Source organism: Artibeus jamaicensis, unplaced genomic scaffold (genome assembly GCF_021234435.1).
Source record: "Artibeus jamaicensis isolate MK-2021 breed Jamaican fruit bat unplaced genomic scaffold, CSHL_Jam_final contig_797, whole genome shotgun sequence".
Classification (NCBI taxonomy): Eukaryota; Metazoa; Chordata; class Mammalia; order Chiroptera; family Phyllostomidae; genus Artibeus; species Artibeus jamaicensis.
Window position 1 is genome coordinate 10,810,603 of NW_026521977.1, and position 24,407 is coordinate 10,835,009.

The 24,407-nt window shown below is 42.9% G+C and overlaps 1 protein-coding gene across 2 annotated transcripts in view; it reads left to right on the forward strand.

Annotated features, from left to right (window-relative positions):
- The window catches only part of NELL1 (neural EGFL like 1), a 734,878-nt gene that overhangs the window by 433,744 nt on the left and 276,727 nt on the right, over positions 1 to 24,407 (forward strand). For both annotated transcript variants that reach the window (XM_037162229.2, XM_037162218.2), the window contains exon 14: positions 17,731 to 17,853. In XM_037162229.2, coding sequence (XP_037018124.2) covers positions 17,731 to 17,853 — 123 coding nt within the window. The remainder of the gene's footprint in view (positions 1 to 17,730; positions 17,854 to 24,407) is intronic.

Sequence of the window (24,407 nt, forward strand, 5' to 3'; positions counted from 1 at the left end):
TCTAATTAGCTTAGGAAACTAACCTCTGTGCATTGGGTTTTTTACATAATAAAACAGGGGTAGTAATCCCCCCTTTTCAAGGTTGTCATGAAAAATAGAATTTTGCCTTCTATAGGAATGGGATTCCTTTTGGAGATTGTAAATGGAATATATCTAGCAAGAGTAAATGTCTACCACATGCCTGCTGCAAAATGAATTCTCAAGAAATTATTGATATTATTATTCCCATATAAAAGTACTCATTACACTGTGTATGAGTGTCTCAAATTCCTCCTGTGTCCATGGGAAATATTATAAATTAGCTCCAGCAATCTTCCCAGCAATACGGCTTTGTATGCTTTCTACTATAACATTCCAGGCAGCTATAATCAGACAGACTCGGCTTTCAAGATAAACCTAATTGTCACCCTTCTTAGGAATGAAAAAAAAAATCTGTTTTTCTATTATTTTTTTGCCCACATTTGAGAAGTACCTGATACATCTTCTCAAGATGTATAAGAGTATATACACCTTCTCAAGGTGTCAATAGATATATAATGTTGGCCACGTGCATAATTTAAAATGTTCTGATAGCCCAATTGAGACAATCAAATGAAAGGAGTGAAATATTGTAAAATTTAACAAATTTATTTTAGCTCAGTCTATCCAACATATTTCGATATATAATCCATATAAAAAACCACCGAGATACTCCACATCCTTATTTGTGGAAATAAGTCCCGAAACCCAGTGTGTATTTTACATTTAGGGGACACCTCAGCTCCACTCGGGCCTGCAGGGCCCCGCTCTCCCACTCTTGCTTTGAGTGCGGGGCCGACACAGTGCTGCTGATGGGGAATGTTCCCGCCGTCCTGCCTGGACATTAGTCCGTAATAACGGCACAACCCAACTGCTCCTCCAGCTTGTGCTATAACATGCCAGGTGCCGTGCTCAGCCATTAATACAGAGGGTGATGAGAGCCCACCAATGGCTTCCCACCACACTTAGAGGACAATCCTGATAGCGTCAAAGGACCATGTGATTTGGCCCCTGGCCACACAGAAGATCGGATGTTCTGCCCTCATCCCATTTCTTCCCTCAACCTCTGCAACCTGGGCCTCCTGGTGATTCCTTTCCCCCCTTCTAACCTTCTTCTTGGCATTCTCTCTGCCTGGAATGCTGTTCTCCAGGATAATTGTGCGGTTTCCTTTTTCATTTTATCCGAGTCTAGGTTAAAATCTTGTCAGAGAAGATTTCCCAGATTGGTCTAATTTAGTGCCCTCGCCACCCCCAACCCCTCATTCTTTCTTTCCTTCAAATTATCACTACCCCAAATTATATTACATATTTTTGCACATTTATTTGTTGTCTTTTTCCACTAGAGTGTAATCTCCAGTACAGCAGGGCAATTATCTTTGCTCACCATTTTTTCTTCCAAGCCTAGAATGGTGCAAAACACACAGCAGGTGCATGACGAATATTCGAATAACACTGCACACAGCCCTGACCAGTTAGTATGGCTCAATGAGTTAGGCATCGTTCTGCAAACTGAAAGGTCATGGGTTCCATTCCCGCTTAGGGCACAAGCCTGGGTTATGGGCCAGGTACCTGTTTGGGGCCTGATCGATGCCTTTCTTACACATCAATGTTTGTCTCCCTCTCTTGAGAAAGAAGAAACCCCTTCTTCTTTCTCTAAAATGAAATAAAAATAAAATCTTTTTTAAAAAAGAATAACAGTGCATCCATATTGTCTGACTCAGTGTTTATCCAGCCCTTGTTACTCCAGGAGGAACGATGTGAGGAATAACCAGCCACGAGTGTAAGTGCGCACAGTCGCCCGGGAGCAGACCCGAGACTTTAACCTAAGGCTGGGTGTGTCCAGAGCTCAGATTTTCCCTCGCTGCACTGCTCCCCTCTCGGCAGGACAGGACCTCGTCTCTGACCTCTGTCTGTGCTTCTGGCCTCATAAGCTCTCCAGAAAAGCCTTTGGCTTTGTTGCTCTGACTTTCTAGTTCCTCCCCTGTGAGTACATCATTAGACAGCATCTACCAGGGGACTGGATGTAGAATTTCGAGACAGATTTTGACAGTCCGTGTGCATTGAAGTTCCCAGGGCAATCATTAGTTGATGCTGATGAAACTCGATTTTGATTGCCACCAAATTGTCCCTCTTTGGGTTCCTTTCAGAGTTCGCCTGTGTTAGGTAATAACTGAAGACTTTGCATCATAAAGACAGAAACCACTGACAGTGAGTCAGCCTTCAACACATCTCCCTTTGAAGATGGAAGGCTGTCTCAGAGGAAAAGAGTCTTTGATTGCATTTCAGCCAGGTTCTGCAATAGCTCCCGATTCGCACCCAGGGAGACTGTCTTGTTTTCTATGCTGTGTAACAGCCCCCTCAGACTAAGTGGTATAAAACAAGCACCAGTCTGCTCTGCCCATCATTTCTGTGGGTGAATAATCCAGACAGCATCCCGTAAGGATGGCTTGTATCTCCTTGATATCTGGGCCCCCTGCTGGGAAGATTTCAGGGCTGGGGAGACTCAGACAGCTGACAAGCAGCGCCTGGCATTATCCTCTAGCAAGGCTGAGCTCAGCTGGGGCCACTGACTGGGGTGTGGGCTTATGCCTGGCCTGTGTCCTCAGCTCTTCACAGCCTGGCAGCTGGGTTCACAGAAGTAACCTCCTGAGATGGGGCACCCAGAGGACGAGCTTTCTGGAAGCTGCCAGATGTCTTCTGACCTCACCTTGGAAGTCATGGAACATACTTTGTCACAAACATACTTTGTCCCTTGGTTACAAACATGTTTCTAAGGCAGCCCAGATTAAGGGGTGGGAGGGTGATTAGACTGGCCTGCTTGATGGGGAGGGACAAAGTCACACTGAGGAACAGCATGTTAGATGGGGCGCTGTTGTGGCCACTTTTAGAAAATCTGCTGCAGATGCCACCGAGAACAAAATAGAGAACAAAATACTCGTTACTTCCTGTGAACACCAGGAGTTATCCAGGAGGGAGAGGCAGCCACCTCAGACTTATTTCCGGAAGCTTTGTTTCCTGTTGGACAGCAGTCCTGGCCCACAGCGTGTACCGTGCGTGTGAAAACCGGGCCATTTTCTCTGTCTTGTGTTTCCACCCTCAGTATTCGTTGGGGCAGTTTTATAGATCTGTCACCTCGCTGTAATGACACGCTGCGGATAGAGTTCTGGTGTCACTTTGGAGCTTGGACTGAGTGTATCTGCCTGTCTGTTGACCTCTATCTAACCCGTCACTTTCAGAGTTGACTCCCTTTCTTATTTTGCCTGGGTAATTCCTAGTCAGTCGTATCATTATGTGTCACTTCCTCCAGGAAGTCCCTCCTGAATGACCCCTTGCCGGTACTCTGTTCCCGTGCAGTGTGTTATCATCTTGGATTAGAAGGGCCTGTTTTTTTTTTTTTTTGGTATGTGTGGGGTTGGGTTGTTTGTTTGTTTTGTCTCTAGACAATAGGCTTTATGAGGGCAGGACCAATATCTGTTCTTGCCCTTATATCCCCTACGCCAAGCACTTATTAACACTTAATAGGTCCTGAATAATTACCTAGTATTGAAGAAAGTCACTTTTGTAAACTATTCTTTTCACATGTCTGATACGGGAGGATGAAAAGGCAACTGAAGGCAGGGAGAGGACCGTAGAGTTCTCAAGATGTTTGTTTTGTCCTCCCTTTCTTCTTCCCTTTCCTTCTTCCTCTTCCTCCATGGAGGAAATCCATCACCGAAACCCCCAACATACTTCCCGTGTGCCCCTGCAGCGCAGGTGCCTGGGGGGAATCTGGCACTGCACCCTCCCTCCACGCTGGCTGGACCGAGCCAACAACGAAGAAGAAGGAAGACAACCTGTAATGGGTGGTCGGACGAGACGGTGTACTCTCCAGGCCGTGAGGCTGAGGAAGCCGAGGGTCTTCCTCTGTTCCAGAGATTTTCTTGTTAATACAGATTCCCGGGAATATTCGTCAGTGAGCGGAGGCGGCAGGGGCGGATGCTCAGCCTCTCTTCATCCCAGCTAAGTGGGTCCCAGGTAATTCCAGGCTGGCAGTTTCTTTGGTAGCAGGCCTGGCATATCTCTTCTAGTTTTCTAGGGGTCATAGTCCAAGCCTACCGTACTGGGGAAAAAAAAAGCAAAACTAACACTTACTATACATCAGGCACTGTCCAAACTCTCAAATACCTTTTTCAGCACTTACAACTCCACAGTAGGGTAAGTAGTTTCCTCTGTGCTTGAAAAATGGGGAATGTGAGCCTCAGAAGGGCTAACAGATTGGTATTTTAGAGCTGCTTCCTGTGGGGCTGTGGTTCAAGCCCAGTCTGTCTGTCTGTCTGTCTCTACTACCCTCCTTACTCCCCTTTCTGCACATCACACCGATTTCATCGCGGCCTTGTATCCCCACCACCTTTCTCTCCATCCTCTGTTGTCTGCTTTTCGGAAACCACAGGGCAACAGCACTTGGCCTCTCACTGTTGTCTCAGCACTTTATGGGGTGAGATTAGACCTCAAGTTGGAACACGGGCTTTCCGGCATTGCTGCAACAAATTGCCACCCACAGGGTGCCTTAAGGCAACAGAAATCTTCTCTCACATTTGGGAGGTCAGAATCCGAATTCCAGGAGTCAGCGGGGCCATGCTCCCTGCAACGGCTCTGGGAGAGAATTCTCCCCTGCCTCTGTGAGCTTCTGGTGGCTCCTGATTTGTCTTTACAGTGACAGCTGAACTCCGTCTCCGCCCCTGTCTTCAAGGGGTCTTCTGCCTTGGAGTGGCTCTGTGCGTCTTCTCATCTTCTTATGAAGGCAGCCATCGCTGGATATAGGGCCCGCCTTAGTGTTGTAGGGTCTCATTGTAACTAACTACATCTGCAAAGGTCCTGCTTACAGAAAAGGCCGCATTTTGGGTTCTAGTGGACATGGATTTTCGGGGGGGCACTGTTCAATCTACTATAGCGGGGCGTGGAGGAAGACTTCAGTAGGAATGAAGGGATATGTTGGAAAGCAGGGTCGTAGGACTGTCCCATTTCCAGGGTTTCCTTTCATTCTATGGCATTTGCCTTTGGGACCTCATGGTCACCTGACCCGCAGTGCACTTGCATAGAGAGTTACAGTCACCAGTGAAAAAAGGAGGAAAAGACACTTCTCCCCTTGCCAGTCTTTCTCCAGGTTCCTTCTGTCTTTCTGCACCACCACCTTGCTCCACACCAGGAAACCCTGACAGAGAGGACAAACTTCTGTGGCAGAGAAAGCTATCAATGCAGTATTATTTCCTTGCCATGTTTTATGATTGGGCAGTTTTCTTCCAGGTCCCTCTAGGTAGTCCTGGAACCAGAGGAAACACAAACCAACCTCTTCCCAGTAGGCAGATAAAGGGCTCAGAAAAAGGGTTACTTTGGGAGATGCTCGTGTGACCGTTACAGAAAAGCAAGGTCAAACAACAGCTTCACTTCTCTCTTGTATTCTCATTTTGGATATTCCTATCGGATGAAGAGCTTTAAGAGAAACCCAGAAACATTGGACCACAGTTCAGCTTTTCCCTAATTTTGCAGTTTGATGTTGCATTTCTAAGTATCCCTGTGTAACAAAACTAGCCCTCACTGAGTCCATATTACTCAGCTGGCGTGCTGCTAGACACTTGTCCTGTCTTCTCAGTTCATCTTCCCAGCAGCTCTGTGAGATGGGCCTTACTGCATCCATTTTCAAGTGACAACCCTGGGGCTCAAAGACATTAGGTATTCTTGCTCAGATCACAAAGTGAGCTGGTGACAACACTGGATTTGGACTCGGAGCCTTGGGGACATAAAGGGGGGTAACCAAGCTCCTAGTAAAATCTTCGTGGAGTCATTGAGGAAGGGTTCTTGGAAGACATAGGCCAACACCACACTGTGATGATGATGATGGTGGCGGTGGCGGTGAGGGCCTCTGCACTTTTTGGAGGACCTAGTGTGTGCCCCAATTGACACAGGTGCTTAACAGAATTTCTTTTCATAAACATTCATTATAGAAATGCTTCTTGAACATCTCCGCTGTCATAGAATCCATACAGATCTGAGGATATAGAGATAAAAGCAAGTTCTCTGCTCAGTGACCTCGACATTCTTGTCCACGTTTTACACACACAGAAGGCAAAGTGAGGGCGGCAGTTTGCCACATCTCTCGGGATTTGTGTCCCAGTCTGTCAGCCACTACAGCTTTGTTTTTCCATGTAGAACTGGATATATGTGGAAGCCATTTTTTTTCTTCTAAAAAAACAAAAAGTAAACAAAACCCTCCAAAAGTTCTGTTATTTGTTTAGTAATAAAAGATCATGTTGATTGCAAAACTTTAAAGGTACAAAGTGAATGAACAGTGTAAGTGCCTTCCATGTATCCTCTATTCAATCCCCTACTTTGTAAATCACTGCTAATAGTTCAACATATGTTTTAGAGACTTCCTATTTACGTACAAACATCATATATAAGTGGTTAATATGCATTGTGTATAACCTGTCATGTTTAATACATAATAGTATATATCCAAATAGAAAAGCACTTGGTCGGCTAACTACTTTGTGTTTTGTTTCTTAGTCCTGTGGAGAAATTAGAAAAGGTGTATACAAAATGCAATAATAGAAATAAAAGACTATTTTATGCAAATCACATGCACACAAAGGAGAGATGGGCATTAGTTAGTTTCCTTCCTCTCCTCATCCCCATCTTCTCTGCAACCTACAGCCATGCCCATTCTGCCCCAAACCCTCCTCCTCTGGGCTTTGAGTCAAGGGCAGCTTCCAGACCTGGGGACCCAAAGCCCCTTTGCCAATGGAAAGAGTGAATCCACTTTCATTGAGAACAAGTTACCCAGAAGATGCTGGGGTTTTTGGTTTGGTGTTTGGGAAGGTAAAATGGTCTGAAAACCCAGGAGAGGGACAATGGAGATCTGCAGGTTCTTAAAGTGGTGTCCCCCAGGGTGGGGGGAGTGGATTTGTGGTACACCCCAAAATTCAGGGCCCTGATACTAGGGGGCCTGCTCTTGGCAAAAATTTCAGCACCTGAGTTTAGCAGGGAATTAACAAAGCTTCAGGGTCCTTTGAACAGAGAATGGTAGTAATCAGTGTAAAAATCAAATAGCTCTCACAGTCTTGTGCCCAAGACTGCGGGGCTGTAGTGGGTTCCTATAAAGAGCAGAGTGGGCTGGAAAGGAGCCCTGGTAAGGCCTGAGATTTGGCTGTTCCTTCTGGCAAATAGGGGGCTTAGAGTTGTATTTATTTTGACTTAGAAATTTGTTTCTTTAATTCAAGCATTGTGTTAGATTACAAATAACAGGTTCTTGTTGAGTGTAAGGCATAGGTTTTCAGATTTCACACTGAAGACGTTGGGGGTCACTTTGAAATTGATGCTTGCATTTTACACCTAATTGCTTTTGGCAAAAAATTACTAACCAGCATTCATTAAATAAATAAATGCTGTTTCATTTATTAAAATAAATGCTGTTTTTTAATTAGCAAAATATGACATAGTTCTCGGATATCAGCAAAATAACATTTCTAATCTGCATTTGCTGAAAATCATTTCATCTAGGAATGACTGCTGATGAGTTTGAAGATGCCTGTCTTAGAACATGGGCAGAGATAAAGGTCTTAACTTATTTGAGAACTTTCTCGTTAATGATTTTAAAAGCTTTATTGAGACATAACTTAGGTAGCATAAAGTTTACCTACTTAAAGGATATAATTTAGTGGTCTTAAATATATTTTCAGAGTTGTATATCCATTTTTATAATCTAATTTTAGAACATTTTTGTCACCCTAGGGACAGAACTGGTACCCATTAACAGTCTTACCCCATTCCCTCTGGCTTAGCCCTACTCACTCTCTCTAGATCTGCCTATTGTAGACATTTTATGTAAATGGGATCACATAATATGTGGTCTTTTGTGGCCTAGTTCATTCAGTTAGTAGAATTTGTTTGAGGTTAATCCATGATACACATTGTATGAAGTATACATGGCAGTGCTTCATTCTGTTTTTTTACTGAGTAATATTACATTATATGGCGATACCACATTTTCTTGATGCGTTCATCAGCTGACTCACATTTGGGTGGTTTCCACAGTTTGGCTGTTGTGAATAATGCTGATGTGAACATTTGTATTCAAGTCTTTGTGTGGCCATGTGTTTTTATTTCTCTTGGGTATACACCAAGGAGTAGAATTACTGAAAGATGTGGTAACCTTGTGTTTAATAGTTTGCAGAACCGCCAAATTAATTCCCAAACATTTTGCATTCCCACTAACAATGCACAAGGGATTCCGTTTCGCCACATTATCGTAAACACTTACTGTCTGTCATTTTGGGTACAGCCACTCCAGTGGGTGGAAGTGGTTTTGCTGGGGTTCCCTGAAGATGCTGAGCACCTTCTCATGTGCGTCTTAGCCATTCGAATGTCTTCTCGGGAGAAATGTCTCTGTAGGTGCTTCCTCTATTTTCTAATTGAGTCATCTTTTTGTGACTGGGCTGTAAAGGTTCTTTATACATTTTGGATTCAAGTCACTAATAAGGTAATGTGATTTGAAAGTATTTTTATCCATGTCCAGCGAGTGTGTCTGGCAGTTCTTTGTGAGACAAATGCCCTGCCTCAGAGAGGGTCCCTGACATATCCCTCTCACAAAGTCACTGTGATAAATAAATATATCAACGTAGCATTACTTAATTAGGTTTCACTTATAGGCTCTTTGCTTCTGCTTCCTGTAGCCTCCTGATTCAATTACCTTTTTCTTGTCTTAATTCTCCTTGACCTCTCTTGCAGCTTTTAGTGCCAGAGACAATGACACTCTCTTTTCCTTTGTTCTGTCGTCTTTTTCTGTTGCTCCCTTCCCTCCTCCTTCCCTTCCTATGTTTGTTCCTTTCTTTTATAAACAGGTATTTGTATTAGGCACTTGCTAGGTTCCATAAGCTTTGCTAGAGTCTAGGAATGAAGAAATGAAAGGTATAGTATTTTCCATCTTCATTTGTGCTCCAGTATAGCAGACAAACAATAAAACACACTAATAAATATAAAATTATAATCGTGATTAGCCCTTTGAAGGAGAGGTGCTGAGTGTTATATAAATACATCAAACGGAAACTTCCCAATCAAGGACATCAGTTCTTTGTCTGAGGAGACAAGTTCAGTTACCAATGATAAGCAAGTGTTAACTGGGTTGTTTACTGGGCAGAGAGGGAAGAACATGTGGAAGTGCCTGTGAGCCAAGAAAACAAGGTCTTGTTAGTCAAGAAGATCAAGGCAGTGCAGAGAGGGCAGAGCAGGTGAATGTGAACATGAATTGTGGTCGTTAGGTGGGGGTTAGACTGTGATGGACCCCAGAGGTCACATTGAAAATGTATATCCACATTCTGAGACCAGTGGGAAGTAACGGAAGAGTTTTAGAAAGGACGGCAACATGATCACAGTTGAATTCCTGAAGAATCACTCGAAGGGCAGTATGAAGAGTAGATCGAAGGGGCAGTAATGGATGTGAGGGGGTCCACTGAGACGCTGTGGCAGCCACCAGCATGACGGGAGCTTAGATGTGGGGGAGATGATGGTGCCATGGATGCGAGTGGTGGAAATGGAGACATAGGAACAAATCTGAAAGATACTGAGGAAGAAAAGTCAACAAGACTCGGTGATGGATTGATGGTAAGAGATCAAGAGATTTCAAGAATGACTGAGACCACGTGGCTCGAATTCTTCAGCATGGTTTGACTGCCTTGGTTTAAACCTACCACACTATAACATTGGGGCCCTTACAAACTCTATGGCTATTTCCTCATTTAAAAATATGAATGATAATAATATTTAGCCCATATAAATGGTATAAACATTTACAGTGACATCTAGTTCATAATATTTGCTCAATAAATATACTAAATTAATAAATGTGTTCATAGTATGCTTATGAAAAAATCCCAATTAGTTTGTGAAACAAATCCTAATTAGTGCTATTAAGAAAAGTAGAGAAGGAAAGTGACTAGTTGCTTTAAAATTAAATACACGGAAGTTCTGACTGGTGTGACTTAGTGGGTTGGGCATCGTTCTGCAAACCAAAAGGTCGCCGGTTTGATTCTTGGTCAGAGTAGGTGCCTGGGTTGTGGGTTTGGTCCCCAGTTGGGGGCATGTGGAAAGCAACTGATTGATGTTTCTCTCTTACATTGATGTTTGTCTCCCTCTCTTTCTGTCTCCATTTCCTTCTCTCTAAAAGTAATAAATAAAATCTGTTAAAAAATACAATTAAAGACACTAAAGTCTTTTGGATCTGGTCAAGATAGACTAGCTCCATTCCTCCCAGGTCCTTCCTCTTGCAGATACAAATCTCTCGGATATAACACAACCCAGGAAGACTCTGAAAGGTGAAAAGAAGAAGGCGAACTACTGAGGAACTTCAGCCTTGAGGAACAAGAAGGCGTGAGCCGCTCTTTCTTTTAGCCTCTCATGTATCTCCATGGGGAGATAAGGAAGTCTGCAGCCTAAAACCACCAACAGGCATGGAGAGAAACATCTCCGAGAGACTCCAGCTCCACTCCTCCTAGGGGAAGAACTAGGAGAAGGGGGACCTAAGGTAGCAGAAAACCTTTTTGGAGAGACCTATCCTACTTTAGTCATATGTCAGTGGAGAACCTGCTTAGCAGAGGTAGGCAGTAATCTGATTCCATCTCTGTACAAACGTCAGAGGGGGCAGCATGGAGCTCTGCCTCCACTGCACCCAGCCCCATGGAGAATGAACAAGCAGTGCGACGCAAAGCTGACTGGCACTCCACTCTCCCCCAGCTTCATTGTCAGTGGGTCCCAGCAGGGAGCCGAACGTCCACCTCCACCCAGCATGGACAGGCAGTATGAGATCGAGCTAACATTGCACTGAATGGTGAAAGACCGAATGCTTTATCCTGACTGATAACAAACCAATGTGATCAGCTCTCAGCACTCTTGTGCAGCCTAGCACTGGACATCTGACCCAGTGCAACAAGCCGATGGAAGGAAATAAAGCATGCAAATCAGAAAGGAAGGAACAAACCTAGTCCTTTTTACAGGTGGTGTAATTTGTCTATGTAGACAATTCTGAGGCATCTGCAAAACAACACTGAATAAGTTCAACAAGGTCTCAAGGTATAAAATAAATACACAAAAATAGTTTTGTTATTATATACTAGTCAATGATGTGTGGAAACCAAAATTAAAAACATAGTATACAGTTGCTCCAAAGTAAAATACCTAAATCTAAATAAAAGGTATAAAGCTAATAAAACATGTACATGATTTGTATGCTGAAAATTATAAAATACTGATGAAAAACCCAAAGAAGGAGTAAATGGTGTTCATGGATTGGAAGGCTCACTATAATGAAGATTTCAGTTCTCTACAAATTGATCTATATGTTTAACACAATTCCTGTTAAAATCCCTATAAGACTTTCTTATAAAAATGGATAAGCTTAATCTAAAATTTATGTAAAAATGAAGAGGAACTAAAACTAAAACAATTTTGAAAAAGGACTATGTGATATGAAGGCTTTCTATATGCCTAAATTAATCAAGACAGTGTTACTGACAAAGGAACAGACACATAGATCAGTGGGAGAGGAGAGGATTCAGAAACAGAGCAACTCAAATATAACCAATTGGCTGTTGACAAAGATACAAAAGCAATTCAATGGAGGAAAATTGCCTTTTCAACAAGGGTGTTAGGGAAAATAGGAGAAAAATCTTCGAGACCTAGATTTATGCTAAGAGTTCTTAGATATGACATTAAAAGCACCTTCCATAAAATTAAAAGTAGATAAATTGAATGCAATCAAAAGTAAAACATTTTGCTTGTGAAAAACAGCTAAGAGGATAAAAATACAAACTTAGATTGTGAGAAAATAAGTGCAAACAGCATATCCAACAAAGACTTATATTTAGAGTATATGAAGAGTTCTTAAAACTCAACAGAAAAAATAAATCATAAAATGAGTGAAAGACATCAACAGATCCTCACTAAAGAAAAGATATAGTTAGCAAATGAACATGTGGAAAGCTGGTCAACATTATTAGCTATTAGCAAAATGCAAATTAAGATCACAGGACAGTATTGTGACACACACATGCATGGCTAAAATTTAAAAAGTGACAGTACCAAGTGCTGACAATGATGTGGAGAAACTCATACAATGCTGGTGGGAATGGAAAGTAGTACAGCCATTCTGAAAAAATCCTTTGGCAGTTTATTGCAAAACAAAACATGTACTTATTAGATGACCCTGGAGTCACAGTTTGGGCATTTTTTCCAGAGTAATGAAAATATATATTCACATGAAAACCTGTACAAGTTAGATGTTCACAGCAACTTCATTCATAATAGCTAAGTATAGAAAGCAATCCCAGTATCCTTCAATTTGTGAATGATTGAACAAACTGGTACATCTGTATGATGAAATACTACTCAGCGAGAAAAAGGATAATCTATGGACACATACAGCAGTCTGGATGGAATCAGGGACCTTATGCTCAGTGAAAATAGTCAACCTCAAAATTCACTTACTGTGTAATTCCGCTTATGTAACATTTTCAAAATCATACAGAGCATATTTGTAGTTGACAGCGGCAAAGATTGGGGGTGATGGGTGTAGGGGAAGGGGGAAGAGGGGCAAACACAGAGGTACAGCATGATTGCATTGGTATTACACACATTTGCATGTTGGTAACATTGCTTACAACTGTACTCATACATACACACACATGCACAGTGTATGAAGTTTAAAAAATGGTGTAAACTGAATTAGGTCTGTGGACCAGTTCACAGTAATGTACCAGTGTCAGCTTTCTGGTTTTGATCTTGGACTACAGCTATGTGAGGTGGTATTCAGGGAAGCTGTGGGAATAGCACACCATGGACTCTTTGTTCTACTTTTGCAACTTTAAGTCTGTAATTATTTTTTAACAGTGGTCAACACTGTAGAAATCTTTTTATCACAAAATAAGGTGGGGTTTTGGAAAGAAGGCAGGAGAAGAAATGAGGATGCGGGAGTTTGAGTTCCAGATGCAAAACACTATGTACTTACAGCAAAAGCCTCTTTGATGTGCTCCAAACCCCATTTCTTCACCTGTAAAATAGGACTGATAAGACCTGCTTGGCATATCCCAGTGAAGTTATTGTAACAATTTTGTAAAATATAAGAGATTTCTTTGAACAGAGTGAAGCCATAAGCCAGCAAGACCCTGAACATGAGGCCTTTGCAACCACAGCTGAATTGATTGTTTCAGTAGCTCGTTTGGGTCCTGATTAGTTTTCTAAGGACAACAATGTGTTCGTTAATAATGGCTATTGATTACAATTGATTATGATGTTACAGAGGTGGATTAGTTGGGAGTCCTTCAGAGCTATCCTGTAAAAGAGAAAAGAGGAAGGAGAAGGCATTGTGTGAAAATGACGGTGCTCATGAGTGCTCAATAACTATTAATCAGCATGACAATAATTATGATCATCATTACCCTCTGTCCTGAAAGGTTCAACACTCCAAATATACTGTAATCAAACTCAGATCATACATCAGCAATCTTAAGCATCCATTTTTCACCTTTCCAACCCATAGTCTTCTTTCTTGGTATCCATAGTAATACTTCCTTTGGATCTTCAGAGAGGTATTCTCATTCATCTTCACAAGCCTTTCTATTCACAGCCTTCCTGCCTGAACTACCAGCCTATAATGGAAAGAGAAAGTTTTCTAAATCATTTTTACCACCAACCAACAATTGCATGTGCTCACAAGTAATTGCAGTAGTAATGGTAATAGTAGTACTAGTAGTAGTAGAATTAGTACTACTCGTGGTAGTAATAGCAATAGTAACAATGACAATAAACAGATTGTACTAATGGAGCACTTACTAGCCACAATGTGCTGTGGTATGTATTTTACCTGTAGTAGTTAATTTGATCCTCACAACCACCCCAGGAGATAGGCTCTATTATTATCCACACTGTGCATATTCGGAAACTAAGACATAGACTGGTTGAGTGACTCAAGTTCATGTAGCTAGCAAGTTGCTTTTGTGGATAGGTCAGTTCTTAAGCGGGAACTTGGGGCCAGTATAGGAAAAAACCCAGTCTTTATTTTTGGCATTATGGAATTCCTCTCACACGTCTTGGCTTAGCTTTAACCATGGCCAGATTGCTTCCAAGTGCTCAGGGTGCAGTGGTCACCCCAATGTCTAGGGTCACAAATCCGAGCTCCTCCACTGACCAGCTTTGTGACCCTATGCAGGTTGTTTAATGCCTTTTTGTTGTTGTTGTTTTTGGGTCTCAGTTACTTCATTGTAAAATGAGCAAAGTTAACTTCATGACCCTTGGGATAATTAAGTGACATATGCACAATGTTTAGTGCAATGAAGTGCACTTGGCACTCTCTAGGCTCAATACCATTACATGAAGGAGTGATGGTTGTAGAAAAGGTTAGGCAATGTCAGGCTTATAGAAAATACTCTACAATTCCTCTCTTCAAAATCAATTAGTTAATAAGACATTGATGATGAAACTCATAAATATCATGACATATTGTGATGTGATTGCCTACAAAGAGGTAAAGACATTAAATTTAATACAAGATGGGCGGAATTCATGTGGTTTGAAGAGCAGGTGAAGAAAACTGCACAGTAAGAGTGTGGGTGTGGAGTGGTGTGTGGAGTCGGGCAGGAGTGCAGGTTAGAGCCTATTTTGAGTCAAGGAAACCACATGACAAGATAGAAATGAACTCATGCACTTGTCGGGCAGCGATGGGGTGCCTCATTGGAGAAGAGGCTTTGCTTTAATAATATTAGGAGATAAAGTCAAGTACATGTGTTAAGGAACTCAATGGGGAGAACCCTTTCACAAAGTATGCATATATCAAATCACACTGTACACTTTAAGTATCCTAGAATATTTTTCAGTCATGCCTCAGCAAAGCTGTAAAAAGAAAATCAGGTAGGTAAGGAGGGCCCAAACTTTTGGAAAGTTGCATAAAACAATACCTTGCTTCACACTGGTTTTTTTTCTTTTCTTTTTCCTGGAGTTCACTTCATTAACAATTTTGGCTGAAAAGATTATGACCATTTTTTACAGATTGGTTCAAGAGTATGTTTTTTAAGAAAGCTTCTCTCCTGATGAGCAGAAGTTCATCAATGAACTCTTAGTCGGTCTTTGTTCTCATCTGGCATGACCACACTTGCAGGCTTGCGCAGGTCACTCTGAGTCATGCCTGTCATTGCAGCACAATTATTAGCAGAACACCCCTTTCACTGTAAAGTATGTTTTGTTTGTATGACAAAGTGTAAGATCACCTACTTACAACTCTTATCTCTTCTCCCTGTGTTACACATTGCGGTCTGGTGGCCCCTATTAAAATGTTCATTTGAGCTGAGATCTTATCTACTTATTTTTTGTATTAACAGTACAGACACTAATAATTATATATTAAGTGACTTTTAAAAAGGAGGTGTGAAAGCTTTCGGAGTCAAAGTCTATATTCTTAGACTTTTTTCATCACTAAAATCATCTGGTATCACACCTGCCCACACCAGGTGCTTGATAGGTCTGTACATTTGGTGAGACACCCCCAGGGTTACACTGTTGTTCGAGTTTGCTGGAGATGACTGTAGCGCAGACTAGAAGTGTGTCCTCATAACTCTTTTCTCCCCCTCTCACTGTGCGCTAACCTGTGCATGCTTCTCACTGACAATCTGGGTTGATCTTAAGGCCTGAAGAAGAATTTTCTTTGGAAAAATCCAAGGTGTTAAGTCAGGAGTCATATATGTGTCTCACTTATATGTGGAATCCAATGAACAAAATAAGCTAGGAAACAAAATAGAACCAGAGGCATGGATACATGGGAACAGACTGACAGATCTGAGGGAGGGGTGGGGGTGACCAGGAGAGATTAGCCAAGGAACATGCGTGCAGATATGCATAGCCGTGGGCACAGACAATATGGTGAAGGTCAGGGTGGGGGCTGGGTGGAGGGGTGTAAAGGGATGAGAATGGGAGATGTTGGTAATAGTCGTGTGTGTGCATGTGGGTGACTAAAACAGCTCTACTTTGTAGAATTTAACATTTCTCATTCTGGGTCTCTTTTAGGGAATTTAGAATAAAAATTAATGAAGACAGATGGTATTTCAACTGTTTGCTACATTGGTCTAATAGGACACGATAGTTAACAAACTGTATTGAATTGTTGGTTGCATGCAATTAGTGTTATTTCTTTGTTTTTTTTTTTTTTTTTTAGCTGGGATTTCAATTCTTATTCTATAATCTTTTTTTTTTTTAAGATTTTATTTATTTCTCTTTAGAGGGGAAGGGAGAGAGAGAGGGAGAGAAACATCAATGTATGGTTGCCTTTTGTGAGTCCCCTGCTGGGAACTGGCCTGCAGGGAACCAGCCTGCAACCCAGGCATGTGCCCTGACTGGGAATTGAACCACGATTGTCTGGTTCGCAGGCCCATGCTCAATCCACTGAGCTACACCAGCCAGGCTTATTCTATAATCTTTTATGACTGAATAACCCTACTTGATTTTTCTTCTTGACATTTCTAAAAAGTGATACCAGCAGATGTTAAAGGGATTAAAGAACAAAGTTTCTTATATTGTTTATTTACTTAGATGACTTTAAACTTCCTCATTATGAGTGGAAAGCATAGTTCTATGTGAAATCTTGATTTCTTACTTGGAAACTCAGTCCCTTTTGTAGTGTTGGATTGTTTCCCCCACATCTTGGGGATCAAGGATGCTACCACTATTTGAATATACAAGGTGGGACAAAAGTAGGTTTACAGTTGTGAATAGGTGAAGGGGTTTATTCTCGTAGTATTACTTATTAATTATTGTGCTTTCCATAGGAACAATTCTAAACCTGTATATGATGACATTCCTACACATTCAACCCAGAGGGGATATTCTGAGCCCTATGGAAATGGGATCTCTGGAAAATTAGAGTTAAACTGCTGAAAGCCCTTAAAGTGTCGTGCGAGTGAATCGCTTCTCTGCTCAGAGCACAGCCCTGTGTTGGCCGACCTGCCCCATGCCCAGTGCCAGTTCTTCGAAAATAGTCATTGGCCAGTGCTCCTTTGCCAGTCTGTGTAACTGTCTTCCTTTCTCAGTTTCACGTTCTTTTTTTCAAAAGAAGCCATAGAATGTCTCATGTAGGTGTGTCTTTTGGTTTTTCTAACCATAGAGGAAGGATTTCCCAACCTCAGCACCACTGGTCATTGTGCTCTAAGGAATTCTCGTGGTGGGCTGTCCTGTGCACTGTAAGATGCTTAGCAGTGTCCGTGGGCTTTGTCCACTAGATTTTAGTGGCATCCTCTATCACAAATCATGATAATCAAAAATATTGTCAGGCACTGTCAAATGTCCAGGGGGTAGAAAGGACCCTAAATGGCCCCCCTGTTGAGAACTGCTGCCTCTGCAGAAACCTTTACAGAACGTGGAAGAAGTAATGTCCTTTGAGAAGCACATATGGGACCTGTGACTCACACAGGTCATATGACTTCTCTGACACTCACTTTATCTGCAAAGTGGGGATAATAACAGCCATCCTTTAGAGCTGTTGAGATTTCAACCACATCAGGCACAGGAACTGCCAGGCATGCCGTAAGGCCCTGATACACGCTAGTCACTGTCATTCCTATTCGGGGAGTTCCAGCTCAGTTTTTTCGACAGCAGTGATCCCACCTTAAGAAAAGATGTCTCTCTCTTTCACCCTGTAAACAGAGCACGACGAGTGTGGCAGCGGGCAGCACAACTGTGACGAGAATGCCATCTGCACCAACACTGTCCGCGGGCACAGCTGCACCTGCAAACCGGGCTACGTGGGGAACGGGACCATCTGCAGAGGTAGGCTTGCTGCCCTAGCGTGCGCCGTGAGCTGCCGCCCTGCCTGGGCTCTGCATTCTCATGTAGCAGGCCACTTTTACCCTTCTGGTGGCTGAGCACAATCAGGATTTCTGTCCCTGGTCTGTCCACTGGCAAGAGCATTGTGCATCAGAGAAGAAGAGAAATGCTTTGAGTGTAGCTTTTGGGTCAGATGAAGAAAGTGTATGTGGGGGTCAGGGCCATGGCTGTGCAAATGGTGAGTCTGTTGAGCTTGGCCTCTTGGCCTGAGTTTGTGAAGGGCACGCTGGTTGCCTCCATTCCCAGTGACACTTTGCTCCGAGGGCAAGTGGGCCCTTCCTGTGGTCAGACTCGAGGGATCTGCCAGGGGAGGAAGCCTAGAGGTTCAACTGCTCTCTGTGTTTGCAGCAGTTCAGCGTTTAGTATAAAATTCAGATCTTCCTTTTGGTTCAGCATTGGGCCCCTGGCTTCTCTCAGCTGACCTCTCTCTTTCCTCCCCCCTCCTTTTTCATCACATTTTGCATTATTCCTCGAACCACATTCCTGTTGCAGGACTTTGTGTTTGTTGTCCCCTCGGCCTCAATGCTCATTTCTTTCAGTGTCCCCTCACACAGAAACTTTCTTCGACCATTCTGTTCAAAACAGCACCCCTATTGCCTCTTAGCTCTGTGCCCTACTTTGTTTTTCTTCGCTAACATGACCTGATAGAACATCATACATTTATGTGTTTCTGTAGTGTCCTCCCCATGGGGGTGGAAGTGCCATGAGAGCTCCCACTTGGTCTTGTCCCCATGCTCTGTCCTCAGCAACTAGAACGGAGCCCGACACACTGCAGGCCCTCATTAAATGTGGGTTAACTGACTGAATCAACCAAAGAGGAAGGAGACACAATCACACTGGAAAAGATGCAAATGTACCAAAAAATCCCAGAAAATAACTCTTTGAGTTAGGTATTATGACCATCCTCCTGTTGGAAGTGACAAAACTGAGACACAGCCAAGTTGAGTATCTTGCCCAAGGACACACAGCACATTGTCCTGTCCCAGCAGTTTTGAACTGTTGGGCCATGGTGGGCTGCAAGAGTTTTTACAATGCACAGCACCTGACTATTTAGACAGGGGCACTGACCTCTTATCCCTTAGATTGTCAGATAAAAAAAATGACAACAGCCAACACAACAATGGGTCCAGTGTGAATGAATCAACATTAATTTTTTGTGAGATTGGCAAAAGATATATATTTTTTTGTGAGCCGCCGCGTTTTAGTAATTAATGTGTGCCATGAAATGGAAAAGGTCAAAACTTGCTGCTCTACAGAGGGGACCTGCTGATGACGAGGGACAAATAATGTTCAGGGAGTAAGTTGCCGTATTTATGTGTTAGACTGAGGGATGATTTTAAAAGATTGATTTTATTCTATTGGTGATCTTGGGGTAAACAGCCTCGCACATGACCAAGTGTAATTTGGTAAAACTTCCTAAGGGCAATTTGACAAAATCCACCCAATAAATCTGAAGAGTAGTGTAGGAATTCTCTTGATTCCACTGATTTTACCTCTTGAAACGTGCTCCGGAAAAGTGCACGCTCGGCGTGTACACGTACAGTGATGTTGTGCAGCATTGTTTGTGTTCATCAAAACCCAGAAACTGCCCAACTGTTCATCACTAACAGAATGATTTGATATATTTGGCCTATCCTTTCACGGACTAGAGAGGAGTGGCGTGAAACTCTAAGTGAGTGAACACACACACACAGCATGCATTCACACACATGCACACTTGGGAACCTCCAAGACAGACTTTTGAGAAAAAGGAAAGAAAATAATAATAATAAAGTCAAGTCACAGGACAATACAGATAGCATCCTCACGTATCTATGTCATTATTTCGAAATGTCTATACACGTATTTATGTAAATGCATAGAAATTAGGAACGCATTCATCATCTTCCCCTTGGAGTGTGTGTGTAAAATAACGTTCACTTATTGCTGTGAAATCAATATTGTTTGCCTCTCTTGTAATGGGAATTTATGCATGTAATATTTGTGTGTTTATTAAGTCCCATGAGACAAATAAACTAGCGCTTAGCTTTTTAAAAAGATGGCTGAAGCTATTTGCAAAGCAAAACAAAAGAAACACACACATTCATAGAGCTCCCTGGGTTACTGAAGCCATTGCTGCTGCCCACGTGCTGTAAATCTGAGGAGCAACACAGGGATTTGATTTTAATGCATTTTTCTCAGAATTATGTGGCCTTGTCAAACAATATTAATTACAGCAGTTCAGGGAGTTTGTGTTTGCGACACTCTCTCATGCCATTGTGATAAGTGGCCGCTTCACCTTCGTGGACTTGGAAAGTCCAACTGTGGAAAAAATGTGAGTTCACATCATGTTCCTGGTGTCCACTGACACTGAAAATACATCTTTGCTGGGAAGCTATGAACTAGGGAAAATCATTCTCCTACAGGGATTCTCTCAGTCAATTATGTTGACCTCAATAAGGCGGGAAGAATCCCTTGTTTTATACACGTTGCTTGGGGAGGCGGTGCCATGTAGTTGGAGAACTGGAGGTACGGGCTGGAGAGCCAAGGGTTAGACCTGATTGTATCACTGGTGCATTGTAACTTCTATATTTTTAAATAGTGAAGTTGGCTGAATATCATCTTCTGTGTTTATTCCACATTGTTATTGCAAAGGATTATGAAAGGAATATGTACCGATGTGTTTCAAACTATCAAATGCTGTAAAAAGTGAAGATGGTTTGTTAGTGGTACAAGGATGAAGAAAGAGAAGGTGGTTCATGATTTGCAGTCAGACCTCATTTTATTGCCCTGTACTTTTTTGAGCTTCATAGATGTTGCATTTATTAAGAAACTGGAAAAAACTTCCACCGGCAAAATGATTGAGATGCTTCATTGAGATACTTGCTTTGGAGCAATTCTCATTTTATTACTATGGTCCTGAAGCTAATCTGCACGGGGTCTGAGGTGTGCCTGTACCCCAGTTTGTGTTTATTTCAGGGCATGCATTTCATAGTTGCCATTTCCACCTATGACTGAAACATCGATGGAGGGTGGTGGACAAGGACCACCAGACAGCTTGAACTAATTCCCCTCCTCTTCCTCCTCCTCCTTCATGTGTGAGAGGTTCTCTAGACATGGTCTTGTTAATAGAATTGACTACATCTTGATAGAAATAAACACTGCTCACATTTCTGTTAACAAGCAAACTCCAAGGCAGCAGTTTCTCAAACGATACTAATTGGCGTGAATTCTCACGAATGGGCTTTCCTAGGGGCTGATGCCCTTATAGGACTTTCTTGATTTTTTCATGTGCATGGGGAATACTGGTTCAGCTTCAACAACAGTCACAAGTGCATCTGACCAAGATGCCTGACTGGGTGTGCTTCATATCTCATTTAGTTCCCACATAGCCATGGAAAGCTGACAGCATTATTCTATGTCACAGGTAAAATTTGCATCAGACGTAGTGAAATCTGATTTAACCCAGTTAGTGCAACTGTCTTTAGTTTCTTCCTTCCTCGCCCTCCTTTCCTTTTCCTTTACCTTTTTTCCCTGTTTCCTACCCCCTTTCTTTTCTATTTCTACTTTCATTTCTTCTTCCCTGGCTATTCATTTGTTCATCATTTAACATGCACACATACTCTCTCTATTTTTTTGATGTTCTAACTAGGGACAGTAAAGGGAAGAGATAGTACAATGACAATCTAAAATTAACCAGTTTTTTGCTGAGAGTTTTGTAAAACAGACTAAAGTACCTTTGAAAATAGGCGATAGTTGTTGCTAAGTGTTTTGGCGTTTGGAGTTAGGTGGGGAAGACACATGCAAACTGTTGGGAATTGGACCTGCACGCCTGCCCTGAGGGTCGGGGCTGTCTGTGGAAGAGTGTGCACCTGCGGCCCAGTCTCGTGATCACGTGGAACCGAAGGTGGGCTTTACCTAGTCCGTTGTCAATTAGTAGCTGACAGACTAAGCCTTCTTCACTGTTGCCCGTCCTTGGGGCTGGACGTGATGACCCTTGAGAACATTTTTGTCTGAATGACTGGTAATATTGATATCTATTCACAAACGTACCCTGAGTGTGAGTTCTATGTCTGGAGCCTAGTTTCAGTCACCAAAAGAGCAAAGACAACTAAGATGAGGCCGCTGGAGATTCCACCATTTAGGGTGAAAAAAGGATTTGTGAAAATGCTTTCAATCCAATAAAACAATTTACAGAGTGATATTATCTCATGGGAAGAGGCTTATATAGAATTACTTGTAGTACAGAGCCACGTGCAAAGGCATAATAGGTGTCAGCTAGGACCCTTTGGTTTCGAGTAAGATAAATCTCCTGGCAGCAGTGGCTGCGTGATTTGCAGAGCCCAGAGTGAAACAACAGGGGGGTCCTTGTTCAAAAGGTAGGAAAAATCTGCCCTTTAAAGCTAATAAAATATAATGCTTTTTCCATCCTTCTGTGGTCTCTCTCTCAACCTGTCACGATTTACTTGCTATTTTATGGCTCTCCCCTGGCTGTGGGGATAGTCTTGGGGTGTGTGCTGACCATCAGAGCTTCAGGCCAGTCCCCCCAGTGGGCACATGCATGTGGCCCACAGACTGCAGAGCCCTCCTCTTCCCTGACCAGTGTGCTCTGACCTGGTCAGGGAAGGCGAGTCAGTTGGCCTTCCTTCCACCCCAGTGGACAGCAGATGGGAACCGAAGGGACTGCAGTCTCCCCACCAGTTCCCTTATCACTCACAGAATGTACCCAAGTGCTGCCAGTGAGGGGTAGAGATGACACAGCCATGTTCCACCTGGAAACACCCACAGCATGCGTGCCCAAACCCGACCCTCCTTGTGTCTGTACACAGGACCCTGCTGAGTGGGGAGGGTGGTGCTGTGAGTGATTAGAGGGGCTCAGGGGTCAGGGAATGGAGAGCTGAGAACCCATCCTAGAGAGACGGGGGGCATTGGGAGGTGGGGATACATATGTGATAAGGCTCCAAGCTCCCATCTCATGCTTCAGTGGCCCATGGGACCTCACTTACACAACACAAATTTAAAGATAAAATTATTGGGAACTTCAAGGTGGTGACCACAGATTATTAGACCCCATATGCTGGGCTCTGTGCATCAATCCCTGTATACTGAGCACTGGTTACATGCTTGTGAAGGCGGCTGTGTCTGCTAGCGTTGATGAGCTTTCCAGGTGGGTCACAGAACCTGAGTGCACAAAGTTACTGGGACTTGGGGACGGATGGCTGCAGGAGCTGGAGTCTCCTTTCTGCTTCCCTGCGGACTGGCTTCGTAGTTCTCTCACATTTTTCTCCCATGTGCTTGAAGATCAGACCCTCTGTTCTGTAGCTTCAGAAACTTGGCCTTATCAGGATACCTGAGATGATCAATGTCTCAGGGATCAATATATAGCATCCAGCAGAAGTAATGCCATTTAGTGTGGTTGGTAGGGTATGTGAATGTCTCACAGAAGATGGACAGCAATTTGAACATTTCACCTAAAATGTCATAGGGTAGGATATTGTTATGTTACAGAATTACATGCTTATGATTTTATAATAAAAGATTTGGTATAGATTATCAGCAGGGCATTATTTGTGCCAGACCCTTTATTAATTCATTATGGTAATTATCATGTTTTGAGGAGTGCTTCCAAATGATACCCTTGTTTTCCCTACCTGCATTCAGAACCAATGGAGAGAGAGATAAAGAAATCAAGTCAGTGGAGACCAAAATGTCAATGTGAATGCTGATAAAGATTATGCCAGGGAATGTGGCTTATGCACATGACAATAGGTATTCATGATATTGAACCTCCAAATTAGGCTCATGCAGCCAGTCGTGAGTGGTCCGAAGCAATCGATTGAGAATCTCTATAGCGGGCTTCCTCTGCACACTTTAGGACAGGAAGAAGGGCACAGAATGGGTCACCTGGTCCCTTGGACAAAAGTGAGGCAAGAACTGGGCTGCGCATGCCCAGGTCCTCCCCCCAGCTCACACTCAGAGAAGAATGAGAAGGTAGGTCAGCAGGCCAAGGGGGAACTTGTCCTTAGGGAAATCAAACAAATGGAAAAGAAGTACCTTCCCCCAACTCTGCCAACCACTTCTGGTAAGAAGTGGCAATATGTGTGTGTCTATAGTTTCATCTTTTTTCATAAATGCAAGTCCCCTTTTCAAAGAAAAAATTCTGAATTATTAAAGTGAGAAATCAGAGCCGAGGAGTTAGCCAAGGGGTTCTGGGCTCATCATCTCAGTATCTGTTTGCCTGTGGCAACCACCTCCACTGTGGGAATAGTTGTCCTAGAGACACTGTAAAGCGAGGGTGATGCCTTCCCTCAACGTGCTTGTGTGTTTAAAGAGACATTTGCAGGTGACACCACACACCTAGCGTCTCCTCAGTGTCCTTCTGTTGCCCCGAGAAGTAGATTAATCAATCTTCCCTTGCCCGATGTTTGGTTTCACATCCTGCGAGGAGGTCTTTGATGATTTTGCAGTTTATGTCAGTGTAGTTTCGTTGTTCCTTCCCTTTCAACTCCTGGGAGCGC